This window comes from Epinephelus fuscoguttatus, linkage group LG15, assembly GCF_011397635.1.
Source record: "Epinephelus fuscoguttatus linkage group LG15, E.fuscoguttatus.final_Chr_v1".
Taxonomy (NCBI): Eukaryota; Metazoa; Chordata; class Actinopteri; order Perciformes; family Serranidae; genus Epinephelus; species Epinephelus fuscoguttatus.
Window position 1 is genome coordinate 21,879,920 of NC_064766.1, and position 23,285 is coordinate 21,903,204.

At 42.3% G+C, this 23,285-nt stretch overlaps 2 protein-coding genes across 2 annotated transcripts; both read left to right on the forward strand.

Moving 5' to 3' along the window:
- The first annotated feature begins 2,583 nt into the window (after positions 1–2,583).
- On the forward strand, positions 2,584–12,811 carry LOC125902360 (cysteine/serine-rich nuclear protein 2-like). The gene is made up of 5 exons (XM_049598631.1): positions 2,584–2,748; positions 7,923–8,125; positions 9,256–9,527; positions 9,610–9,912; positions 10,318–12,811. The coding sequence occupies exons 2-5, from the start codon at positions 7,924–7,926 to the stop codon at positions 11,302–11,304; spliced, it is 1,764 nt and encodes a 587-aa protein (XP_049454588.1). The 5' UTR covers positions 2,584–2,748; position 7,923; the 3' UTR covers positions 11,305–12,811.
- Positions 12,812–14,199: 1,388 nt separating this feature from the next.
- gorasp1a (golgi reassembly stacking protein 1a) lies at positions 14,200–21,326 on the forward strand. The gene is made up of 9 exons (XM_049597676.1): positions 14,200–14,401; positions 16,157–16,237; positions 16,904–17,107; positions 17,215–17,301; positions 17,398–17,528; positions 17,835–17,976; positions 18,466–18,574; positions 18,698–18,841; positions 19,682–21,326. The coding sequence occupies exons 1-9, from the start codon at positions 14,339–14,341 to the stop codon at positions 20,161–20,163; spliced, it is 1,443 nt and encodes a 480-aa protein (XP_049453633.1). The 5' UTR covers positions 14,200–14,338; the 3' UTR covers positions 20,164–21,326.
- The last annotated feature ends 1,959 nt before the right edge of the window (positions 21,327–23,285 follow it).

The window sequence follows — 23,285 nt, forward strand, 5'->3', positions numbered from 1 at the left end:
CTTATTTTCAGGTGATTATACACTTAAAAAACATACTTATTTTATTCCATATCTGCCATTATATCCCTCTAAATCCTACACACTGGACCTTTAACAGTGTGAAAGGTTCAAAATGTGCCTGTTTGCGGAATGACAAACTTCAATTTTCCAACAAATGCCAACATCTGGAACATAACAGGAAAGCAGGGAGGAGGATTTTTTCCTCCAGTAGAAGAGGCTTTACACCCAAATCCATAATCCTGCCCATCTACAGCCTCTCTGCACCGCAGGGAGTTTCCTGGAGTTTAGGAGTGTCTGACTTCAATCACCCTCTCAGAGGAACACCAGTGAGTCATGTTACAGTAATGTAAATGAATACCTGGCAGCGTGTGTCACCTTTAATAGAGGTCTGATCACCGTTTTAATTAGAGGTCTGAAGGCAGTTTACACAGACACAAAAGACCAGACAGTCTACTGAGGCAATGGCAGGCGCAACGATTTAAATCTTATCAGAAAATCAGTGCATCATTCATGAAATTTAACCACTACATACTCACAGTAATGTTGAAATGTAAATATCACTGAATTTATTAACCAAAGAAAAATGTTGTTTTTAAAATTGCCTTTAAATGTGGATGGGTTCAGCAACAAAATGTATTTTAGCCACCAAAAAAAGTCCCATATAATATCAGTTTAAGTCTACGCTATATTTAGAATATTTTTACTGCTTTGCCTTAATGTCAGACAGTGATTTCCAACTGGAAAATAAAGCCATTGTATCGTTCTCTTCAAGGCCAGACTCCATTGAGAAAATCAGTAATTTAAGATTGCTGAACACAGGAGCTGCTGGTCTACCACTGCTTTGATCAGTCAATTAGTTTGTTTTTTTTGTGTGACTTTGGCATTTAAAAGGATTAGTTTGGATTCACCAGAGTCACACAGTAACACAAAATAACTAACTGATTGAAGCAGCAGTGGACCAGCAGCTCCTGTGTTCAGTGAGCTAAAATTACTGTTTTTCTCAATGGAGTCTGGTGGCTTTGACGAGAGCATAAATGGGGAACTGAAGCTGTTAATGGCTTCCCTGTCTGACTTCAAGGTAAAGCAGTGAAAATAATCTTAGTAGAATGTACACTTAAACTGATATTGATTTTTTAAGGTGGCCAAAGTAAGTTTAGTTGCTGACCTAGTCCACAGCAGTACATTGCTTTTCCTCCATGACAGACTCCAGCCTTATTCTCCAAACTCGGGGCATACCAACTGACATCTGCTGTACAAAATACCCTCAGTACATTGACATGATATTAGGGAAATCGATTTATCGAGTTAGTCTGAGTAAAACTAGACTTTTAAAATACATAAACATGTTAGTCTGGCTGAAATTGTACTAAATCAAATTTCTCAAAGTCGGACTAACACACCTAGATAATGCGATTGGGAGTCGAATTCCTCTTCCATGTATACAGTCAATCAGACCCAAACTGGCAGAGGTCCTCTGAGCATGCTCCACAGTTTCCACCCCGGGCCTTGACCTGGAAATCGAATAGCATTAAAAGGGGTAACAGAAGAAGAAGCCGGTACCAACGTGGCGAAATCTGCATCTGTTGTCCACCAGCTAACTGTTGTTAACTTGTTTCGGCTGTGACCTAAAAGGTCAACAGGAAAAAGGTCTGATACTAACAAGCTGAAAGGGGAAAGGGGGCATACAACCCCACTTCAAAAAAATCCAGACTATGTCTTTAAGAAGTGATTTAAAAGAGGTCACTGATTCTGTGAGAAAAAAACTCAGTCTCATCAAAAGCTGGATAATATGAGCTTCACCTATTGTGTTGTAGAGTATTCCCATTATTTTGTCTACCATCACCATATCACTTTTACTTTAATGGATAAAATAAGGAAATGATCCAAGGTAACCCAGTGTCCTAACACGTGTACAGTATTGCCTGACTGCGTTCTGATAATCACCAGCTGTAGGTTTATGGGTTATTTATTGACCACCACATCAGTGGTTGTAACAGCACAGTGTGAGCACAGCAGACAGGGAGTCTGTGGGCAGCAGTGACAGCTCAGAGCGTCTCCTGCCTCTGAGTGTGTCACCGTCTGCGTCAACACAGTCAGGGGAGCCGCAGAGATCAACTGTGTGAAGCAGGATAGTTCCCTCCCACAATGACTTCCGGTTTTGTTTGACTGAAGCGCTGTTAGCAGTAAGTAAGTAAGTAAGTAGCCAGATATTTTAAAAACTGAGACATGAAGTTGAACGTTGGTGTTTATTACTTTTGATTATTTTGCTTTAATTAATGTTTTTAACTGATTTGAGACCGAACGACGTTTTAACGGTATGGGTTTTAGCTAGCTAGCTAGTTTTGAGTGTCGTTGTGTTGTGTTCAACTAGTAAACGCGTCCGTTTTGTTTCATGAGGTGGGCTTTCATCATGTACATAATATAGTCGTTCATAATACACATAATACTGTTTCTATTTGACTTTTTCGACACAAAAAATGGAGTTACTAGCCGTCCTGACAGTTGTACGCATGCGCACGCTCCACGGCGACTCCTTGGGGGTTAACTATCTTGCTGCTAACCGTCGTGTCTTTGGTTGCTCCCAGCCAGTCCTCTCATGTTCACACTGGTACTACAGCACAGTGAGGCTTCACATAAACACACAGGGACACATAATGCTCAGCTGGCTGGACCGAGGACAAGACCCATAACTTCGAGTCAAATCCAGCCATTTTTTTCTGAAATTATTATGCTGCATTTCACTTCTTGGTGAGTAGAGTCACTGTGTTACTCTCATAGGGTTTGGGTCAGTTACTCCTGGGGAGCATTTTGTATTTTGTGTTTATTAGGTCTTGTCATGTTTATGTGTAATAATGAGCCCATTAGTGACATTTTTGGATTGTTGCTGTTAATTTTACTGTGTTTCATGAAAACCATAAAAACTTCCTCTCACAGCGGCTTGGACTCCTCTCTGTGTGTCTGAGCTGCTGTGAGGCAGCAGAGGAAGTTTGCTCAGGTTTAAATGGGACTGCTGGTGTTCGTGCTGTACGGACAGGACAGGACAGGACAGGGTGGGAGACAGTGTTGCCATCATAGCTGACATGATCGCCGTGTGTCTCCGTGAGAGGTGAAGAGGTCAGCTGCCTAATGACTGTTATAATGCCAAACAGGAAACGACTCCTGAAACTGCTCCAGTGAGAACTCGGTGTGACATCCGAGCAACATTGCTGTAGGGATTTAAAGAGTGTGTGAACACAATAGTGAAAGTGTTGTGGACTTGTTGTGCGTCATGGTAGTTTTTTTATCCTATAGTGTCACTGTGAAACTACTTAAGTACATTAAAGGGACAGTTCACCCCAACATCAAAACTGCATATTTTTTCTGTTCCCTTTAGCACTGTTTATCGATCCAGATCTTTTTGGTGTGAGTTGCCGAGTGTTGTCGATATGGGCTGTACAGATATCTGCCTTCTCTCCAATATAATGGAACTAGATGGCACTAGGTTTGAGGTTCCCAAGTGATCAAATACCGCCACTTTTTCAGTAGCCTTTTTCACACAGAGATCGCACTATAGAGCCGCTACAAAGTCCCGTATTTACGCCGCCTTTGCATTTTTACACAGAAACAGCGACGGCATGTCGGCATCACGGAGGCAAAAGAGGCATCACGGGTTTGACATGTAACATAAATGCGTCATCTGTTATATGGCAGCTGATCTCATCCTCTGCTCAGAGGGTAAGGAGCTCCTGGACCTCACTGTTTTCCCAATTTGCAGACATTTTCCACCGCTGTGCTTCATCTTTGAGTTAGCTGCTAACTGCTAACAGCTACTTTTTGAATCTCCTGGTGGTGGATTGCATGCATAACACGTCATCAAAATATCGCACCTGTGTCTTACATCGTTTCGGCGCTATTTCTGCCTCCACTGCGGGCCTAAAGGCGAGACAACTCTAACTCTGTTCCCCCATTCCAGAATTGTACCTTTTACACAGCATGGCGAGGTGACTAACGCCGTAAAATTGCCGCCTTGAAGAGGCAGTGTAATAAGAGCTTATGATTTTGGCGTTAGACACCAACATAAAAGGGCACCTTTTGTAGTGGTATGATACGCTGCCGGACGCAGTTTATAACGCCATGTCTGTTTGAAACACTGCTGATAACAGTGTATTATAGGGAGCTGGAAGTTCCTATTGGAAGGGTGAGAATGGAGGTCGACGGGTCCAACAAACCAGGGACTTTCACCTGTGAGCCCGCTGTTCGCTTCTTTCGAAAGCAGAAAATAGTGCATCTACTCATGGATGAGAGGCTCCTGCTCAAGACTGTGCAAGATGTAAAGGCTTTTGGTTTCTTTTTCGGCTGAGCTGTAAAGTTAGTTAGCTCAGTGGTGCTAGCTTAGCTAGCAATGGATGCACTCCACCCTCTGCGCAGTGATACATTTGGCAGGTGTAGTTTGGTAGAAAGAAAATAGTTCCTACATGAAAATGCTCACATCAAGGTCTGTGGATTATCTTGAGAAACTGGGTCATGATTTCTGGAAAGAGACATTGATGTTGAAATAATTTGTTGGCACTTTGAGCACCACAAGTCAAGTGCCATCCAGTTTTATTATATTTTAGAGAAGGCAGACATCTCTACAGCTAATATCTCACACCGAAACAATCTAGATTGATTGAGCTCTAAAGGTAAAAGGGAAAGTGTGCATTTTCTATTTTGGAGTGAACTGTGCCTTTAATACAGTCTCCCCTCCTGTTTCACCCTAACGCCCATGTGCACTCTGTGCTTCTGCTGCTTTGAACCTTTAAATTATTGATTGCTCTCAGTGGATACCCACATCCACATGTACAGTAAAGTCTCTCCACTCTGTCAGACATAAAGGAGTAAATGTGATATAATGGGGACGAGAAGCAGCTGTAATGATACTGCGACGCAGCATTAATTTGAAACACTGTTATTTAATTTTTCAGGAGTATTAAACAGCCATGCAGAGCTAAATCCCTTTTAACCTAACTGCCTCTGCAGCACAGCGTTGTAATGGCACAAGAAGTGGTCTCTGGTTTCACCTCTCATTCGCTGATGGATCCAGGAAGTTGCTCACTCCAAGTGCGCACACACTCACACACACACACACACACACACACACACACACACACACACACACACACACACACAGACAGCCTCACTAATTTAACTATTTCCTTACTACAAACAATCAGAAGTCCCTGTTCTCGTGGTCTCAGAATGAGTGAAGCAATTGCAGAGTCCAGCGGCAATGTCACTGTTTCACCTAATGTACTCTGTCTCAAACACACACGCTGGACTGTTTATAGTGGCTCGTGCTGTACGCTTCCCTTCCCTTCCCTTCCTTTCCCTCTGGGACTTGAGGGATCAGTCTAAATCCTGGTCAGCTGCTTGTATTACTGTCAGTTTAAAGCATCTTGAGGTCAAACTGCTCTGACTGCCTAAAAAGAGTTTGATAAGTGAATGTTTATTTCTCAGAATGTGAATATTCGCAGATTTTCTTAGACTTCCATTATATTAAACAGAATACTTTGGAGTTTTGGATTGTTGTTCAGACAGAACGAGACATTTAGATATGGCTTTAGGGAAATTTTGATGTGGACTTCAGTATTTTGTGGCACTTCATGGTTCTGGGGGGGGGGGGCAAGGAGGAACCAGTGCCCCTGTAATATTAAACCTGGACCCCTCCTCTGTCTCTGTTAATTGTGGTGAATATTTTCAGACATTTTTCACCCTACATTTATCCCCAAAAGAAGGTAATTTTAATTATTCATTGGCTGTGATTGTGAGTGTGGCAATGTTGCATTAATACCCAGACGCCAAATATCAATTTTTTATTATGTAAATAACTAATTCTACAAATTAAACTTTTGGAAGCCTGCTAGAATTCATTCATACATTTTTCCGTAGGTAAAAAAATTCCAGTATATCCTAATATATGTTATCGCAGTACTCAGCATATCACAACATGTGTAAAACTACAATAATATTATATCGTGACTTAAGTATTGTGATAATATCATGGGGGCTTTGGTGATTCCCACTCCTGTATTCTTGTGTATGTTGTCATATGTGTATCATTATCATTTGGGGACGCAAACCTGTGGGAGTGGTGGTGGTATGTAACAGCTGTGCTTAAAGGTATATTTCCAATCTAGTGAAATTGGGTTATATAAGGTACTTATCCATAGTCAGTGTATTACCTACAGTTGATCTCAGTTGACACACCCCCATTTTGGAGAAGCAGGCAGGAGTACTGACACAGAAGCTAAGCAATGTACTTCTGTGGACAGGGGCAGCAGCAGAATATATTTTAGCCACCAAAAAAATCAATATCAGTGTGCATGTACGCTATATTTCGGAATTTTTAGTGTTTTACCATGTCATGAGACAGCAATTTCCAATGGGGAACTGAAGCTGTTGTGTCGCTCTCTTCAAAGCCAGACTCCATTGAGAAAAACAGTGATTTAACACTGCTGAACACAGGAGCTGCTGATCTACTGCTGCTTTGAAGAATTGTTTTGTTTGAGTTATTGTGTGACTTTGGCATTTAAATGGGTCAGTTCAGATTCGCTGAAGTCACACAATAACCCAAACTCATCGAAGCAGCAGTGGACCAGCAGCTCCCAAGATCAGCGAGCTAAAGTTACTGTTTTTCTCAATGGAGTCTAGTGGCTTTGACGAGCACATAGATGGGGAACTGAAGCCATTAACCGCTGTCTGACTTAAAGGTAAAGCAGTGAAAATACTCTCAATATAGCGTACACTTAGACTGTTAATGATTTTTTTAGGTGGCTAAAATATGTTTTGCTGCTGGCCCCCGTCCACAGCAGTACATTGCTTAGCTTCCATATCCACACTCCGGCCCGCTTCTCCAAACTGGGGGCGTGTTGACTGACATCTGCTGTGTGTAATACACTGTCTATGGACAAGTCCCCCATACAACCCTAGTTCTAAAAATCCAAACTATCCCTTTAATATATTTGGTAACCCTTAAATCACATGTGGCCCCAGCCTGGCTCCCCCCATTTGAAATGGTCAAGAACTGCCATTGTTTGATGCACCAAGCCGATTAATCGAGAAAATGTGACTCTGTTTAAAAATGATCATTTGTTGAAGCCTTTAACTAAACACTCACAGGCTCCCATTGTGTCCAAAACTTACTTGACAGCTTCTATACACACACTGGAAGTGGAACTTGTGTAACAGACCATGTAGGACCAGCTTTTCTGCTCAGATTTTCTCTTCTACTCAGCAGCTTTGTACAGCCCTGCTAAGGTTTGTAACCCTGAAATTACTCGTGTTTGGACTTATTTTCCATGTTCACATCCAAAAATAGCAGCCACTTGAACCATTACACCCCCCAGTCCTCGGCATGCAGCCATTGGATGGTCCATTTCCACGTAGTCTTCACAAAAAAAACTTTAGGAATCACTGGAATGTTAATTACCCTGCAGGGGAAAGAGAGGGAAAAACTCTCTCAAGTTCTCAGCTGCTTGCGAGCAAACGTAGGATTTCAGCTCGTCTGTGTGCACTTGTGAAACATCGGTTTGTAAGATAATCACCATCGAGATGTAATTAGCCTAAACAAACTGGTGCCCTGAAACCGGCTCAACCAGCAGCTCTCAACAGGAAAGACCTTTCATTCCTCAGGTTCTCACAAGATCATTTGACTGTGTACATTTGGTCTCTCACACAGAAGAGGAAACGGGTCATTATTGCCATGTTAGTGAATTGTTACTCGATCATTAATTCATTGATTTACATAACATCTCGTTGGCTTTGGAGTGCTGAAATGAGCGAGCTCTTTGCATAAAGCCACACAGTGCACGACTTGTTTTCTGTCTCTTGGAGAATCGATCTGTGCATTTAGCACCACACAGCGTGATGAATATTTAAACCAGTTTTTCTTTGTGTTCATGCAGAATGTATATGAACCACCACAGCCAAACCATGAAAGACATCCTGAAGAGAAAGTTCGCAGAGGTGGATGACAATCCCTGCTACTCCTCCTCTCCTCCGTCCTCCCTCTCCTCCTCCTCCGAGTGGGAGTCAGACGGGGAGAGTGGCCCCTCTGACGACCAGGATTTCACTCCTCACAGTCCTTCCTCGCCCGCCAGTTTACCCAGTAAGTCTCCAAACTAACGGTCACTGTGCTTTTTTTCCCCCCACCTTCAAATAATGCAAACCTCCACCTTATCTGGTTCTTTCCCCATCGGTGTTTTATAGGAGTGTCTCTTATCAGGCTGCAGCAGCACTGATATGAAAACGCTGTTCTAGATAATGCAGAGTGAATGACTGGCCTCTGGACGGTCCGTCCGGTTGGGTGGAAGATCATTTGCCTGAGCAATAGGGTGTTGTGGAATCAATTTGAATAGCAAGGTCCCTTTAAACAAGCCGTATTAAATGGCCTTATTAAGATATGGCAGAGCTGCACGGGGAGCTCTCATTGACAGGATATTCTGCAGTTATCGGTGTGTGGTCTAAAACCTTATGTGTAACAGCTGCAGGCTTGTTATTCTGTTTGGTCACAAATTGAGTGTTGGTGCAAACAGTGCCCCAGTGTGGAGCTTTTCAGACAGACAGCAGCTGAGATGAGCTTAGTCAGCTGGTCTCAGTTGTTTACTGACTTTTCAGCCTCAGCTATGTGTGAAGGTTGGACAAGTTGTTGAAGCCAAACTGTTGAACTAAACAGTGACCTGATGGACATCTAAGACTAAACTGTCAGATAGAGTCTAAACCTCCACAGTCCAGCAGTTAGGCCCTGGTTTACTTGTCTTTACTGTTGATCTGTCCTCTGCTGCATTAGACCGTTTGCTTGGTATTTCCTCTCCACATGTATGTTGAACTACTGAGCCAAGCCACCTGTAGTGTGTCACCTTGTGGCCACTCAGAGACCTGCAGAAGAAAAAGTTTGTGCCAAAGCTCAGGGAATGTATTTATCAAGTATGAAGGAATCATTAGTTACATTAGGATTACAGTCAAATAATCTTTTTTTTCCTTAGGAGCAGGGTTTTCTTAAGATACACCAAACCCCACAGGAAGAAACTCTGATTTTAACTTTCCAAACAGGGTTGAATGAAAAGAGCTTTGATGCCAAACTCCTGAGCCTGAGCCTGTCAGTGGCAAAAAAAAAAGTTTTAGTGGACGTACATTGACAGTGCTCTGACAGATATGCTCATGTCTTCATAGTAACGGTTCTTCTTGTTAAAGCTCCGGACACTCACTTTAAAACTAAACTCTGATGTCTCTTTGTAGCACCACCAGTTCGCTCCATCCTGAAGAGGCCCAGGCTTGCAGGTGCACAGAGCAACGTGCGCTTTGACCAAGTGACGGTGTTCAGTTTCCCACGCTGCCAGGGCTTCACCAGCGTGCCCAGTCGTGGAGGTGCCACCCTGGGCATGATGCAGAGGCACAGCACCCTTCAGAGATACACAGTGGCGGAGCATGCCCTGGAGCGACGGCACAGGCGCACAGAGAGGCTCAGAGAAAGACGGAGAAAAGAGAGGCTCGAGGCACTGAAACACAAAGTGAGTGAGCTTCACCTCTACATTAGTTTGCATTGCTTGCTACATGGCGGTCTTCTTACTCTATCTGTTGTGTGGGTCACAGTTAATCACCAGTGGGGCCATTGACCAAAGAGACGCAGACACGCTGAAGGTGGATCAGATCCCAGATGAAGACGCTGACATCCATATCAGTGATGCTGAGCTGGAGGAGGGAGGTTTCCTTCAGCCGTACTCCTCCAAACAGCGGCAGGCTCTCCTCCAGGCAGCAGGGGTGAAACGCATCGACAGGGAGGAGAAGAGGCAGCTTCACGCCCTGCGTCTCTCCAGAGAGGCCTGTGGATGTGACTGCCAAGGCTTCTGTGAGCCAGAGACCTGCGCGTGCAGTCTGGCAGGAATCAAGTGCCAGGTACGAGACTTACAGGGAAATGACTTGTTTTATACATTGATGTACTCTTCCGAGCAAACTGGACAGAACTACCTCAGATTTGTTTTGTAAAGTCTTAAGACCTTGATGATGCTTTTTTGTGAAGATAGCCAGCTTTCGTCAAATGGCATTGCCCTGGCTTGGTGGTCATTTTCCACGTTTCCCCATAACATAGGAAGTTGTTGTAATTTCACTTTACGTAGCTCAGTCTGACCTGAAGTTCACATGCTGGATAAGAGTTCATACCTGAAGAGGTATCAGGCTTTTCCCATTAAGTTGTGTCAATGACATCCTGCCTGTACCCCCAATGTGCGTGAAAGTGCGATGGCCTGTTCATCGTATTTCAGTACCCACAGCGCTGATTCTCTCCTGTCTTTTACACAACAGGTGGACCGCTTCAACTTCCCATGTGGCTGCACGAAGGACGGTTGTGGAAACACTCAGGGACGCATCGAGTTCAACCCCAGACGCGTGCAGACTCATTACATCCACACCATCATGAAACTGGAACTGGAGAGACGACTGCAAGATGAAACACTGAGCCGCGAGGACCAGACGGGACTTCCAGAGGACCTTGAAGATTACGTGGACCAGGATGAGGCTCATCCGGTGCAGAGTGCACAGGATAAGAGCTGCCCCTTTGGGTTTACCATGGAGGAGGACGATCTTCCTCTCACCATGCCCGCCACGCCTACTTTTCATTTCAGCTCGGAGCGGATGGTAGTGGAGGAGAACAGCTGCAGCAGCGACATGACCGACTCCTCCTGCTCCTCCTCTGACTCTGACGCAGCAGGATGCCTTATTAATGGGAGTCAGAACCTCCCTGATGTTCATGGAGGGTTGTCTCGTGCCCTCAGCATCTGTGACTCTGAAGATAATAACTACTCTGTGTGCAGCCAGCTGCGGCACACAGAAGAACCACTGAAGCAGCACAGCCGCTGCTCTGCCACTCACAGCACACCTGCGGGCAGTACGGGACCACTGACAGCCAACATGTTCACAGACAACATGAGCAGGACAGATTACCTCGACGAGAACGCAAACCAAGCCACAGACTTCTTCGACGATGACTCTCTTGAGGGCTTCCCCAAAACTCCTTCCCCCACTGTGGACTATTTCTCAGGCAGGTACATGGACCTGAGTCTGTCCTCTGACTCCGACCTGGAGTTCTTCGACAGCGACTACACCTCTGGACCTCTGCACAGCTCGTTCAAAGCGCACAGACAAACGGACAGCTTTTGCCAACTGCAGCTGTTGAGTTCAGTTAACTTGCCACAGTACGAGTCGAGCACCTACCTCCTGGAGTCTCTGATCGGCCTGACTGAGCCGAGCCCAGAGCAGGGTTACACAGTCAGCGACACCCAGCTTTCATAGCTGAGTCAAGGCAGTCTAGTCAGGGGTGGGCGATACCACACAGTTTGATTTTGATCCGATACCAAGGGCCAGAGTTGCCATAATCGATACTTAAGCTTTGAATTATCAAAAGCAGCTTATGTACGTTCATGTAGGGAAGAGCAGTGTGTGTTGAAAGATACTTTATTCATCCTCTCTGAGAAATTCAGGTATCCAGCAGCTCTCATGGTGGGCGCTCGCCACCACAGTCTGATAAACATCTGATAAACAAAAAGATCTGAGCCTCCTGGGGAAGAAGAGGTGGCTCTGCCCCTTCTTGTACAGAGCATACATATTCGCAGACCAGTCGAGCCTGCTGTCCAGGAGCACACCCAGGAATTTACAGGTACCTCAGTGGCCTCCACCATTATGCAGACCAGCTGGCAGGGTGGCTTTGATCTTCTGAAGTCCCCCACCATCTCCTTAGTCTTGGTGGTGTTCAGGAGGAGGCAGTCCTTATTGCTCCAGTCACTGAAGGCCTCCACCAGGTCCTGTCCACTTCAGGACTTCAAGACTCAACTTGAGTTTCAACTTGAACTATTCAAAAGTTCCAGATCAACTAAATTATTCTGAGAATATGGTAATGAATCGTCACATAGATAATCTGTTAAACATCTACAGAACAAAGTGAGACAGTTAAATTGTTGAATGTCAACTAATAAGCTATTGAACTATTACAGATACTCTATGAACTATCTGTAGGCGGACTATTCAAATTAAGTGTTACTGGTTAAACTAGTCAGAGTGCAACATGTGTGTGCACACAGCATGACTACAGCAGTGGAGAATTAAAGAGCTCATACACTAGATGTGTTCACGACAACGAAACATTGTTTGCATGGACACTTTTTTCGAAAACGATCCCATTGCCACTACAATCAATCCTTATAATAAAATCTTAATATCTGTACTGATATTTTGGTATCGATCCACTCGCTCCTGTTACTAGTGACACAAAGAAACTGTGTAAGAGATTTAGCTGTATAAAGCACTGCTTTTATGTATTTGTAAGAATATTTCGATGTACAAAAAAATGGTTGATAAAATATTTTTTCCTCGCTGGATATTTTTTCTATTGCCTAAAAATTATTTTGCCTTTGTTTCAGAGAAACCACACTTGAGTAATTAATATATGTCTGTTATTATTATTATTATTATTATTTCTTGAACCTATATAATGATCTCTGATATTTTATTTAATTTCTTACATCATGGCCACACAGATGATTTTGATAGGGCACATACTGCTCCGGATATCAAAAAAAATATCCATGTGTCGTGGGCAGCTGGTCATGTCATAAACAGGAAAATACACTTTGACACATGCAGTGATAAAAAAATAACCTGTCTCTATTTTCAACAATTTTTGGGTTGTTAATTATTTTTTAATAACTGTCTGGCTGATTGTGGATCATCCTGTTTATGCCTAACAATATGTTTAAAATATTTCTGTATTGGATTGATAAAATAAAACATTTTTATTTATTTATTCACTGACTTCAGATTGATTTATTGAGTGGTATTTTTCTATTCAGCCCCACTACGCGTGATGGTGTAGGAGCAATAACGATGATAATGATGTTCATGGGATTTACATTCACTGTTGTTTTTCATGATTCTTATAGTGCAAAGCCAAGAAGAAGAACTATAACACTAATTAATTCAGTACAATCTCAACTATCTAACTCAGTCCAGTGGTTTGCAAATAGTCAGACATGTTGACTTCATTGCAGGACAAGCACAGGTGAAACTAATCACATTGATGAAGAGTCGGTTCCTTTAAGTGTTCCAATACACCATGCCAGTGAGCCAGCATACACAGTAGGGCTGCAAGTATGTTTATATTCATTACTGATGAATCTGATGATTATTTTCTCAATAAATTGATGAGTTGTGAGTCTAGAATATGACAAAAATAATAAAAATGTCCATCACATTTCCCTAGAACCTAAAGTGATGTCTTGTTTTGTCCAACCAACAGTCCACAAATTTAAATATATTTAGTTTTATATCACAAAAATTACCTAAATCATATTTTTATAGGAAAGCTTTCCCTTTTAATGCCTGATTTCTACTTTTGTGGTTTGTAACTTTTGTTTTTTATTTCTATGCACTTTGTGAAGCACTTTGCAACCTTTTTTTATTGAAGTGGTATACAAATAAATATTATTTTATCATATTATTATATAAAAGAAAACAAAACAAAGAAAAGCAACAAATCCTCATTTTGGATAGATGCAACCAGAGAATGATTTTTAGTTTGATGCTTTAAAAAAATAAACATTTATCAAAATAGTCGTAATTTTCTGTCGTTCAACTAATTGATTCATCAACTAATTGTTGCAGTCCTAATACACAGCACCAGTACCCTGGACCTAGTCTTATAAATCTACATCTCAAAATGACATTGGCATAAATGTCTTTATGTTCACTGAATTAACTGCTGTGTAATGTCAAAGTGTCTAAGGGTTGTTTCTCCTGGTTGGTATTAATTTACTGCCACTAATAAACCTGCCATGGTTCAGAAAATATCACGTTTAAGGTCTTTGCATCATTACATCATTACTTTATAATTAAATAAATATGTTACCACAGAGGTCATGTTAGTGACCTCATTAACACAACTCCATTATATAATGTTACCGCTGAAGCAGCCCTGTGTTTTAGAACAGTGGGTACGTCCCAAGTCTCTTATTTTATACTGCTAACTCCTAACTCCCGACTCCTTGCATGTTTTCCGAAGTGGGAGGGACTAAACAGTTAGGTAAGGTGGCTAGGTAAGGTGGCTAGGTAAGGTGGTTAGCAGTCATTTTAACGGACTTGGGACGTACCCACTGAAAGAAGTACTGGTGTGTGTGCACATGCGCAATGTGTGCGCCTGTGTCTGTTCGATACCAGCGGTGCTCGATTGTTATGGCCTGCAGACAAGATGGCCGCGGACTGTGAACCGTAATAATTCTCACACAGTTGTTATTTTCTGATGAAATTAGCTCGTATTTGAAAGTTCCTGACAGACATGGGTTTATCACAGAGTTCAGAGGTATCCGAAGGAGGGACGTATGGATACCACGTGCACGGCGTAAGACTTCAGTTATTGAGCTTGTTTTGAATTTGTACAGCGTGTGCTGCAGCTTATCGTGATGCTACTGTATGCTAACAGTTAGCTAGCTGCTGCAGACTCTGCGGTGAAACCCGACGAGTTGGCACTGTTTACCTTTGTTGTTAAAAGTTGACACAATACAACATAATCATCTGTTTACTGTTTGTGTTTTTATGTAATAAATAAGCTTGAATTCAGGCGTTTAACTGGTTTTAAAGAAAGTCCTCCAACAGTTCATCGAGCTGTTACAGTAACAACATGAATTATTTTTTATCGTAGTCGTTAATATTAGCACTGTAGCTAAATATTAGCTTTGACTAATATAGCTAATGGTTTACAACAGGATGATGAATAATAGAAGATTGATTTTTATTAGCCTCCAATGAATGGCCTCACCTAAATCTTTTTAGGCAAAATAATACATTAAATATACATTAATGTCACATTAGTGCTGCATGATCGGTCGGTTAACTGAACTGTGAAATCGATTGATGAAAACATGCCAAGCTTTTAGCCAGTGGTGGATGTTGCTAAGGGACTTTTCCTTATTTATGAGGGGGCAGGGGTTGGTGTAAAACTGGGGAGGCATGTCAAATAATTTATTAAGCACTGGGCAGGCACTTGAGGAGGGACATATAACTTTAAATTAGGGCTAGGGGAAAAATCGATACAGCATAGTGTCGCAATTTTTGTGTGGCAACATTGTACCATCACACATTGCCAAGTATTGATATTTTATTGTATAAATTATTAGTATGACAAACACAAATTAAATGTTAGGTAGCCAACTAGAATGATATAATCATCGACATACAGTTAGTCAATTTACAGTTGAAAAAAGGTAATATTAAAGGTAATAATAAAATATTCAGCATGTTTAAAATCGCAATATTATTGTATTGTAACTTAAGTATTGTGATAATACGGTATCGTGGCTCCTCTGTTGATTCCCGCCCCTAGTCTAAATGGTTATGTTTATTTTAATGAAGTACCCTTTGAACCCCAAATTGTTGTTTGGGGATTTGAAAGCATGTTTTACTTAAAATTCTGCAAAATTACGCCGTTTATTATCGACAGAAACTGTAAAAACAGAAATTGTCTTCATATTTTCAAATGTATGACAATCCCTAAACACATCATGCACGATTAAGGTCTAGGGTTGCAGTGATATGACGGTTTCAAGGTATACTGTGATATAAAAGTTGACTCTTATCACACCATGTATTATAATGCTTATTATTGATATTAACACACAAAAAAAGAGCAACTGGACGGAGAATATCCCCTTCATTTTAGTCATTTTCTAAAGGGAGACTTTATGCACACACGTCCATTAACAAAATGGTTTCAAGTTTCATTTATAATCATAAAATGTCCGTTCAACCAAAAATAATCCTTCTGTTTTCATTTCTTTAAGAGTTATTCTGACTGATGATATTATACATTTTCTAATACTGTGATACAGTGAAACTGTGATATTTTCTGAGATGGTTATCGCACTGTGAAAATCTCACACCGTTGCAACCCTATACATGTCTTCTTTAAAATTTTGCTAAAAAATAAACCATGTGCACAAACCAGATCCAGTAAGAAACATTTAGTTCTGCACTCCTGCATGCATGAGAGGAGAGAAAAACCAAGGCGTTTTATGATTCCAGGATTTTGTTTTTTCACTTTCAACTTTCAAACCTCAAAGTTTTTAAAATATTAAAATGCTTGTGTTGGTTTTGGCAGGTGCAGCCGAATTCCCCTGCAGAAATGGCCGGACTGCAGCCCTTCTTTGACTTCATTCTGTCCCTGGACAACAAAAGACTTGTAAGTTTATTGCTTGTGCTGTTGTCAGAAGTTAATTCAGTAGTCACTGACTGGTTGGTCATAAACAGAGTGCACAGACTCAGTTCTCAGTTTTTACATCCTCGATTCCTTTCCCCGCCACCTCTCCTCACACCTTAGTCCCTCCCACCTTCGATAACATAGTCAACAATTATAAAAGGGGTTTGACAGTCAAAATTGAGCTACGTCCTCACTGTGAAGACCTGGGGAAGCTGGAGGGGGACGCATGTTTCAATAGCAACACTGTCGGGTCAGCTCCCACCTGACCCAGTTGGTGTGCAGTGCAGCAAAATTGTCCTATAGACCGACATGCAGAACTAAAAATATTCTTGATTTTCTTGATTAACAGTTAATCATTAACATCCCTATTAACCTGTCATTTTTACATCAGAGGTGCTGAAAAGGACACACCTGTGCATCCTTGCTGATAGCTCCTCTAGCAAGCCTCCTCACTCCTCTCTCCTTGACATGCATTTTTGAAATTAGACTTCCTTCAAGGTGGTGCGCTGAAATCAATTTCTAGGTCTCAGGCAGTAGGATGGAGAAGAGTGGAGGCGAGGAGGCACAAAATCGAGAAAGAACACCTCATAGGTACCAAAGTTACCTCCTACTCCTACTGTTGTGACTCCTTCTGCTACTGTTGACCAGAATGAGGAGAATGACCTGCTGAAGGAGCTTCTGAAAGCCAACATGGAGAGAGCGGTGAAGATGGAGGTGTACAGCACTAAAACCACGAGAGTCCGGGAGCTGGAGGTGGTGCCCAGTAACATGTGGGGAGGACAGGGCCTGCTGGGTGCCAGCGTTCGCTTCTGCAGCTACCAAGGAGCCAATGAGAACGTCTGGCACGTTCTGGTGAGCTCCATCATTAACAACTAAGAAAACCAAATTGACTGAGCTAACTCTGATTTGAGCTTCAAAGCTTCATCTTCAGTTTGTTAACGCTTGTCCCTGTCCTGTAGGATGTGGAACCCAGTTCACCTGCTGCACTGGCAGAGCTCCAGCCACACAGCGACTACATCGTCGGAGCAGATCAAGTGTTGCAAGATGTGAGATGTTCATGTAATGCTTCACTGTGTCGCTGTATCTCTTTAACAAATGTTTGAAAGCTGAGTTGAGGTTAACTCTGAGTCACTGATTTCCAGTCAGAAGACTTCTTCTCGCTGATTGAGGCCCATGAAGGGAAGCCGCTGAAGCTGCTGGTGTACAACACACAGACAGACGCCTGCAGAGAGGTGGTGGTCACGCCAAACGGAGCGTGGGGCGGAGAGGGCAGGTATCTGACAGTACATAGATACATGAGTTATTCAGGGGGGGCTTACTACAGAATTACTGCAGTACACCTTTTTTGTCTTTAGATACTATAAATTACTTTTCACTGGAGTTAAATCCTTTATGAGGAGAGAAGTGATGCAGATTGTTTATGGTCTCCTGTATGAAGTTTATTCAGATCACTATAACAGTACACAAACTCAGCTGGCTGTTCATTCACAGCGAGGCTTTTCCAGATTATGCGGTATTATTCTAAAATGTATGAATTGTTTTAAATGTTCTTGAAGCATTTACAAATGTTTGCTCTTAGTTTGGGTTGTGGCATTGGTTATGGCTACTTGCACCGAATCCCGGCACATCCCGATGTAATGACGCCAAAGCCACCCACCCCTGTTCCTGTGGAGGAACCCTCTCTGGAGCTTCCGGAGCTGCCAACTCATGGATACATGGAGGTAAATCTGAATCCACATGTACCACATTTAGTCACTGTTGACTGATCTGTTGTGATGAAATTTGTGAACAAAATTTGAGAGAGCTAAGCCTTTTGTGTGGATAGAAAAAGTCTAAGATCTTTTATTTCAGCTCATGGAAAATGAAAGCAAAAACAAAAGTGTTGTTTATACTTTTGTTCAGTCTATATGATGTCAGAAAATGGTTAAAAATCACATCTTAGAAGATGAAATCAACAAATGTTTGGCATGTTTGCGAGATAGATTGCTTAAATAACTATGGATAACAAAAAATGTTTAATCAAATCAGTCAACTAATTGTTTCACTGTTAATGTACATATAGTCTGACTTGTTCTGTATCAGATACAATAACAGTCAGAAATCTGTGTGGATATTGTTTTTGTTTTCCTGAACAACCACACTGATTTTCTGATGGCGCTGCATGAGATCAAACTGTTATTAGTAGCTGTATTTCTGTTACCTGCTTTCAGGCACCTTTGATGGCACCTTCAAGTCCAAGTGAGGACTTGTTAGACCTGGAGCAGGTCACCCTCCAGGAATCTTCTCTGCCTCCACCCATCCAGAGGGTCATGGACCCCGGTTAGTTCAGCTCTGCAGTGGTTTTAGAGGATGCTCATATCTGACATGAAAGAGTTGTCTCCCTGGCGTCTCATTGTGCTCATAAAAATCTTCTGAGTGAGTGTGTTGTGTGTGTTTTTCCAGGTTTCTCAGACTCTGAAGTGGCAGTGATAAATCCCGATCCTGCAGATTTGATGGACAGACTGGATCTGTCCATGTCGTCCATCGACATGACCAACACTGCACTGGCCATGCATGAGGAGAAGGAGGGTGACATCTCTGGTGTTGGTGAGTGAGGACAGCATTTGCATTTCCTTGCTGTGGGACGAATATAGTTGTCCCAAAGAGATGGGTCAGTGAATATTGATTGAAGGTTAGTTAGTTAGGGTTTGTTATTTGAAGTGTCCTGAGAACATTATGGAAAGGATCCCTACAGAGACAAACCTTTTTGTGAAAGAGTAAGATCCTTTTTGTTCAACCAGAAACAGCCCAGAAATTGCTTTCGCCAAACCCACCAGACTCCATTTAAATAAACAGTAATTTTAGTGTATATAGAGACAGCATGTTTTCACATCTAACTGGGTGAATTAAGGGTTTATTTCAACCAAACCAGAGTTGGTGATTGTTGGAAGAGTGGGAAGATGAACCAAGATGACTTTTGAGTGTTTTATTTTGTTTCTGTCAACTTTGATTGAAGTGTGTCTTATGATAATAAAATTACTGTTTATTTAAATGGAGTCTGGTGGGTTTGGCAACAGTGATTTCAGATTGAACGGAAAGGATCTTACTCTTTAAAAAAAGGTCTATCTCTGTAGGGATCCTGTCCGTCACGTTGTCAGACACTTGGAATAATAATCTGAGCCTGTCAGTGACAAAAATGTAAATTGATGAGGCACAAATGCCCTGAGTGGTTACATTGCATCCTGTTTTACCACTGCCAGATGCAGTGCTCTCTCTCAATACTGGACCAATTTCCCATCAATAACTGAAATGCAAAACATGGAAAATATGGTCCAGGTTGAAAAATACCAAACTTACCCTCTAAGCTGTAACAAAAAAACTGTATCATGTACTGATTTGGCTGAAGAGGACACAGTCTGAATGTTTGCATTTCCTGTTGTTGTGCAGAGGAGCTGGAGGACAGTGTGCTGCTTTCATCATCAGCAGACAGCCAGACACACGAGCTGAGCTCCCAGGCAGCCATGGACCTCACCTGCGCTCTCGCTTCCACCGACATGTCCAATTCAGGCGTCCCACCAGCTGAACCATCTCACCTACTCACAGAGTCCACAGACCCGTCCGGCTCTCTGTGTGAGCCCGGTGATAGCCCCAGTCCCCCCGTGTCTCTCCCTGTAGAGTCTTTAGAGCCTCCTGCTGAGCCCTCTGTCCCAGCTGAAGACCCTCCTCTCCATTCTTCTGTCGACCTCCTCCAGTCCTCTGCTGGTGAGGAGTCGATGGCAGACGATTCTCCTGCTCAGGCCATTGATGAAGCGCCGGTGCCAGCTGAGAAACCTGCAGAGCCTCTAGAGCCTCTAGACGTGGCTCCTACTAATCACTGCAGCCATGAGATTGACGAGGAGAAACCAGAAGAAGAGCCGCCTCTTGAGTAAGCTCGCATCAGGCCATACACAACGTACAAGAATGCAAAGTGAAGCTGACAATCAATTGTTAAAGAAAAACTATAGGAGGTACAGGACAGATCGAGGGAGAAGCAGTCTGAGCAGATGCTGATAATCTGAAGCCCAGTTCAGACCAAAGGAAAACGTTTTAGTGTGTTGCAGGAAAAAGTTGTGGCAGCGTGAACCGGCCCATCTCAGCGCAGGGCAGAGGACAGAGAGCATCACCTCATCAGTGGTTTATAGTGTATGTTTCTCTCAGTATCTAAAGGCTGTAGCTAACCTGTCGTCAGGAAGGGCAGCGTCATCATCAGCCTGGCGAAATGTTGTCTCCATAGTTAGTGTTGCTGATCAGAGGTGACACCAGCTCCTTTCAAATGGCTGAGTGTTTTGACGGGAACGGGAATCAACGAGAGAAATTGACAAAAAAGGGGAAACCTCATGTTGATTGTAGGTGTTTGGTGATCAAAATATTTTTAGAAATTGAGAGTAATATTTTAATTTGATGTTCTAACATTTTAATACCTTGACTGATGTCTCCTGCACCTGCTGGAATAGGAGAGCAACTTTAGGCCCTGATCACACAGAAAGCGTTTTAGCAGCTGGATGCAGCTTTTTGCGATTGTTTCTTATGAGAATGAAGCTTTTTACTCGCTGTTTTACGTTGCGACACGCCTCGTGTTTCTGCACTCTGGGCACCTGGTGTTTTTGCCAGGGCGCTCTGAACTCCTTGTATTGAAAAAACGTCAACTCAGAACAGAAAAGTGCCCCACGTCATCCCTTTTTTAACGTCATGTTTTTTCCTATTGTCCAATCGGTTAATTTGAGAGGCGGGCCTTCTGTGGTGGTCACGGCAACAAGTTTACAGTTGATAAAGAATGGAGGAGAAACTGGTGGTAGTGGTTGCTGGATACCCAGAGCTATACGGCCCGATGATAGACAGCAGGTTGTCAAACTGCCCCTGAGTCATCCTAAAATATGCCTGGAGACATCCACCATGGAGGAGAAGCTCCTGGACCAACTGGTGGTACTCCTCGTGATCCACCCTCTTTTTTTAGGGTCTCATGTACCCACACAGATCTGTTTGTAGGAGGTGATGGGGTGGTTACAATAAAAAGGCACGGCAAGCTTATTTATTTTTTTCTTTTTTTTTTTTTACTAGTGGCATGCAGTAAAAAAAAGAAGGCAGTGCTGTGCGCCATGCGTTCTGCAACATACAAAACGCTTTCTGTATGATCGGGGCTCAATATTAAAATAAATTGTATTTTCTGAATTACCTTAATTTTAAAATGTACGTTTCACGTGTCTTTAAATGACTTTAAACATGCTGCCTGAACGAATTACTTGAACACTAAGTGGTTATTTCAGGATTTGTTGGTTCGGGCAGGGTTGTGGATCTTGTGTCAGCATGTTGGGTTGCAGAATTAATTGGTCCTATGTGTAGGTGGTGGGTCTTGAAAATCAGACCCATACAGGAGTGTGTTTTTATGTTTTCGTTGTGTTATCACTACTACAAATGCAGCTGTAGCAAATATCTGACTATCACAATCCTGATTAATATTTGTAGGAGCTAAAAATTATATTCAAAAAGCCTGAAAAGCCAAATATTGCAATGTAAGTACGGAGAGTCGCTGCTATGGAGACCATACACGATCTTGTCTGAACTGGGCTTTACATTAAGCACAAGGCTCCTCAATCAGATTAGTTACACTACAGAAACCAGCTTATAAGTAGGAAGATGCCTCAAGGCGCTGTAGGAATATCCTGTTTGTTTTATATGTGTAGGAATATGTGAGAATATAAAGTTACTGCGACTTTGTTCACCAAGAAGGTCACAATGTCGACACTTTTTCCATGCTTGGTGCAAAATTAGATCATACGGGTGACGAGAGTTTGCTTCTGGAACACTGATGTGATGAATACTTGAACTCCTCCAAAGATAAACACATACAGCAAAGCTCATTAATGCACCTTAATTAATATCCATGACACTACAAAAGTTTTAAAGCTACCAGACTGTCACAGTCTTGGGGTGCAGTGCTGCATCTGTTGGCAATGTGTTTCAAAGAAGCAAATCAAGAGTCCCAAATTTTTAAGAAATAGCTAAATTATAAGAGAGAAACTTTTACAGTAGTTTATGACCCATGTGTTGGATTTTTAAGTGTTGGTACTGTAAGGGAGATATTTGTCTTGTGCTGCATCACACCTGTCAGTACATGCTTTTACTTAAAGGTCCAGTGTGTTGGATTCAGGGGGACGAATTGACAGACACTGAAATAACCATCAGTTTTCTTTAGTTTATAATCACTTTAAAACAAGAATAGCTGTGTTTTTGTTACCTTAGAATGAGCCGTTTATATCTACAAAGGGAGCAGGTCCTCGTCTTCGGGGTCCGCCATGTTTCTACAGTAGCCCAGAGCAGACAAACCAAACACTAACTCCAGATAGGGACATTGGTGTTTTAGTGTCGGCAACCAGCCCCTTTGTGATGAGATAGTGGAGAAACACCAGTTTTTTTTTTGTTTTTACAGTGAAACTGTTTTATTCAGTGTTCTTAGCAGTTTAAATCACCGGGTCCATTTGTTTTGGAGAGGAAGAGACCTCTGCGGATAATTCAGCTCCCTGTAAACACCTCCTGAACATCTGGGGTCTCATTTATAAATATTGCAGACGTACAAATCAAGGCCTGAAAGAAGTGTACACCACTTAACATGCAAAAGTTGTGATCTATAAAAACTTGTTAGGAGAATTTTTGACCCATACGTACAAACATTTTGGAGACAGGAAATTGGCACATGGTGAGGTGAAAGCCTGGCTGGAGAAAAGGTCAAGTATTTTTTGGCGCTCGCCGTTGTTGGCTTTCGTCTGTGCATGCATTTTTAGTATGGATCCTATGCACTGTTTCATAAATGAGACCCCAGGATCTTAAATTATCAGAGAAAAAAGGTGAGCACACATTAGCAGTAACATGAAACTGATTCTTTCAGTGTTTCTGTTTCAATCACCAGAGGTCTGTACTACGAAGCTGTATTTGGGGTTAGCGAGGTGACTTCAGGGTTAATGTTGGGTTTTTAGTTCTATAAAGCTGGTTCACTTTTTACCGGCATAAATTACCA